This window comes from Vicia villosa, linkage group LG6, assembly GCF_029867415.1.
Source record: "Vicia villosa cultivar HV-30 ecotype Madison, WI linkage group LG6, Vvil1.0, whole genome shotgun sequence".
In the NCBI taxonomy this organism is placed as follows: Eukaryota; Viridiplantae; Streptophyta; class Magnoliopsida; order Fabales; family Fabaceae; genus Vicia; species Vicia villosa.
The window spans coordinates 106,129,575-106,133,591 of NC_081185.1; the positions used below are offsets into that span (position 1 = coordinate 106,129,575).

At 39.8% G+C, this 4,017-nt stretch overlaps 1 protein-coding gene across 2 annotated transcripts; it reads left to right on the forward strand.

The window, feature by feature from the left end:
- The first annotated feature begins 219 nt into the window (after nucleotides 1-219).
- LOC131609478 (receptor-like protein kinase FERONIA) lies at nucleotides 220-3,506 on the forward strand. Of its 2 annotated transcripts, none has more exons than XM_058881173.1 (2): nucleotides 220-413; nucleotides 677-3,506. In XM_058881173.1, exon 2 carries the CDS (start codon nucleotides 692-694, stop codon nucleotides 3,386-3,388), a length of 2,697 nt encoding a protein of 898 aa, XP_058737156.1. In that variant the 5' UTR covers nucleotides 220-413; nucleotides 677-691; the 3' UTR covers nucleotides 3,389-3,506. The 2 variants fall into 2 exon arrangements, with proteins under 2 accessions (XP_058737156.1, XP_058737155.1); XM_058881172.1 differs by having other exon boundaries at nucleotides 221-413; nucleotides 631-3,506.
- Nucleotides 3,507-4,017: the final 511 nt, after the last annotated feature.

Here is a 4,017-nt window from a genome sequence, read left to right on the forward strand (position 1 = left end):
ACTATCAATTGAGATGATTTAAAAAGATATAAAATTATTAATCTATTGTATTCCTAAAAAAAATTTAAAAATATTTTTATAATTTAGTTATATACTGTACATGTTGTTGCTGTATGTTTGTATAAAATAAGTGGTTTCTATTTTCTCATAAATATTGACATCTGTCTCAATATTACAGATATTTATTTTCATTTTTTAATACAAGTTAGAAGTTGGGTGCAGCATTTACATTATAGTACTTTTTTTATTTAGTATCTGCAATTTTCTCACTCCATCATCTCCTTCTTCAACAATCTCTCTCTCTGGAAGCTTCAACTAGCATCCTCTAATCAACCCTAAATTCACGGGATCGTTCCGCTTTGACTCACCGAGTTTCTTCCTTTTTCAGCTCATCTTCTTCCCATGACATAAAGGTAAAATTCAATTCTCTTTCTTCCACACTTGCTGATTTTGGTAACTCTTTGTTCCAATTTGATCATAACACCCCACATAACCCCACTTTACTTTTCTGATCTGGGTGTTATCAAAATCAGATCTTTGAGTCAAATTTAAGGTCTTTCTTTGTTTTACAATTCTGGGTCTCTTTAGATTTATTGTAATTCCAATCCCATCAAATTGAACTGTTTGCAGTTGTAAGCAAGAAAAAACAAAACAAGGGTTTTGTTTTGTGGTTTAGGATTTGTTGTGTACCATGAAGAGGAACATGAATGGTTACTTCGTTTATGTTCCTTTGTTTGTGTGCTTGGTGTTAGCTATTGAACTTGTTCTGGCTGCTGATTTTAAGCCTACGGATAAAATCCTGCTGAGTTGTGGAGGTCCTGCTGTTAGTAATGATCCTGATGGCCGTGAATGGACCACTGATAATGGTTCCAAGTTTGGTTCTTCAACTGGTAAATCCAGTCCGGCAACGGCTGCAACTCAAAATCCGGCGGTTCCTCAGGTTCCCTTCATGACGGCGCGTGTCTTCCAATCAGCTTATACCTACAGTTTTCCGGTGGCTTCTGGTTGGAAGTTCCTGCGGTTGTACTTTTATCCGGCTTCTTATAACAGTCTTAATATATCCGATGCACGGTTTGGCGTGACAGCGCAATCGTACACCGTGCTTAGGAATTTCAGTGTTCTTGAGACTAGTTTGGGTTTGAATTTTTACTACATTGTGAAGGAATATGCAATTCATGTTGATGAAGGAACATTGAATGTGACTTTTACTCCATCTGCGAATGCGTCTAAAGCCTATGCATTTGTTAATGGGATTGAGGTTGTGTCGATGCCGGATATTTATACGTCTCCTGATGGATCAACCCTGATGGTTGGTACAGGTACTAGCTTCACCATTGACAACAGCACTGCACTCGAGAATCTTTATAGGTTAAACGTGGGTGGAAATGACATCTCGCCCTCCCACGACACTGGCATGTTTAGGTCGTGGGTCGATGATGTGAGTTACATCTATGGGGCCGGATTTGGAGTTACCGAGACTGCTGATTCAGAAGTGAAGATTGAGTATCCTCCGGGCACACCGAGTTATATTGCTCCGACAGATGTCTACTCGACGTCCAGATCGATGGGTCCGGATCCCAATATCAATTTGAATTACAACTTGACTTGGATTTTCTCAATTGATTCTGGGTTTTCCTATCTTGTGAGACTTCATTTTTGTGAAGGCACGACGAATATAACCAAGATTAATCAAAGAGTATTTAATATTTTCCTTGCTAATGAAACTGCTCAGGATGGGGCTGATGTTATTGGCTGGGCTGAGAGTTATGACCTTCCACATTCAAATGGGGTTCCAGTGCATAAAGATTATGTTGTATTTGTTCCCAATGGGCCACCACGACAGGATCTTTGGCTTGCACTGCATCCAGATAAATCTGATAAGCCAAATTACTACGACGCAATCTTGAATGGAATAGAGATATTCAAAATCAGCGATAGTAAAGGTAATCTGGCAGGGACAAACCCTCCTCCTCTTCTGGTGCAAGAAAAAATTGACGTGTCATTGGCGAGGCAATCTAGTCACGGTAAATCTAATCATATAGGAATCATTGCTGGAGGTGCTGTTGGAGGATTTGTTTTATTACTTGTGATTGGTCTATTTGCTCTTGGCAAATCCCGAAGCCGTAGGAGTGGAAAAGATTCTAGTACAACTGAAGGGCCGTCTGGCTGGCTTCCACTTTCTCTTTACGGTAATTCACACTCAGCAGCTTCTGCCAAGACCAACACGACTGGGAGTTACGCATCCTCTCTTCCGGCAAATCTTTGTCGCCATTTCTCATTTGCTGAAATCAAGGCTGCTACAAACAACTTTGACGAGGCTTTGATTCTTGGTGTGGGAGGGTTTGGCAAGGTTTACTTAGGAGAAATTGACGGCGGGTCAACGAAAGTTGCAATTAAACGTGGGAATCCACTCTCCGAGCAGGGTGTGCACGAATTCCAAACGGAAATTGAAATGCTCTCTAAACTTCGTCACCGACATCTTGTTTCATTGATCGGATACTGTGAAGAGAACACCGAAATGATCCTTGTCTACGATCATATGGCCTATGGAACACTCAGGGAGCATCTTTACAAGACCCAGAAACCTCCACTTCCATGGAAGCAAAGGCTTGAGATATGCATCGGAGCTGCTCGCGGTTTGCATTATCTTCACACCGGTGCAAAACATACTATCATTCATCGTGATGTGAAGACAACAAACATTTTACTAGATGAGAAATGGGTGGCAAAGGTTTCTGATTTCGGTTTGTCGAAAACAGGTCCTACATTGGATAATACACATGTAAGTACTGTGGTAAAGGGTAGTTTTGGTTACTTGGATCCAGAATACTTCAGGAGGCAACAACTTACCGACAAATCCGACGTGTACTCATTTGGTGTGGTTCTATTCGAGATACTCTGTGCTCGCCCAGCTTTGAACCCAACACTTGCTAAGGAGCAAGTCAGTCTAGCTGAGTGGGCATATCACTGCTACAAAAAAGGCATTCTTGACCAAATAACAGATCCTTATCTAAAAGGCAAGATAGCTCCAGAATGTTTCAAGAAGTTCGCCGAGACCGCGATGAAGTGTGTGAACGACCAAGGCATCGAAAGGCCATCCATGGGCGATGTCTTGTGGAACCTAGAATTCGCTTTGCAGTTGCAAGAAAGCACGGAGGAGAGTGGCAGCGGTTTTGGCGGAATATGCGGTGAAGACGAGCCATTGTTTGCAGATGCAAAAGGAAAGAAGGACATGGATGCAATGCCGGGTTATGATGGTAATGTGACTGACTCCAAAAGCAGTGGCATGTCGATGAGCATTGGTGGAAGAAGCTTGGCTAGTGAAGATTCTGATGGGTTAACTCCTAGTGCTGTGTTTTCACAGATCATGAATCCAAAAGGACGTTAAGGTTTATCCAGTAAGGATTCCTTACATTACAGGTCAAACAATCAAGTTGGATAGTGAATCTGATTTAAGCAAATATGAACTTTACTTGTTAATTTTCCTAATATTATTACTATTATTATTCCTTTTGTATTATTGTTTCTAATTCATTATTATGAGTATTTAAGTTGTAATATCAATATGTGAACACAAAAGATTGAAGAGCAAGTGTTGTTGTATAATGAGGTTGTTGTAATCTTAATATTTGGAAACCAAACTCCTAGGGTTCCTGCAAGGCAATTGTTACTGGTGTCTCACTCAAAATGAAATTTTGCAGTAACTACGGACGATTGTTTTCAATCTTGACTGTCGGATCTAAATTAATGGTTGAGATCCTTGAAAGAGTATTTTGCCATATAATCTTAGTAGTTCGATCTCTAATTAACGGTCGAGGTTGCATGGTTTGCTTTGGCGCTTATTTCTACTTTTTAAACTAGACATTTCCTTAAATTTTTCCAAAAGAAAAGTTTCTACTTTTTAAACTAAACATTCCCTTCAACTTTTACAAAATAAAAGTAACAACTTATCCTTCTTAGTGCATGATTATTAAACTCTTTTGATAATTATCTTTGGGAGGATATATTTCATTTAAA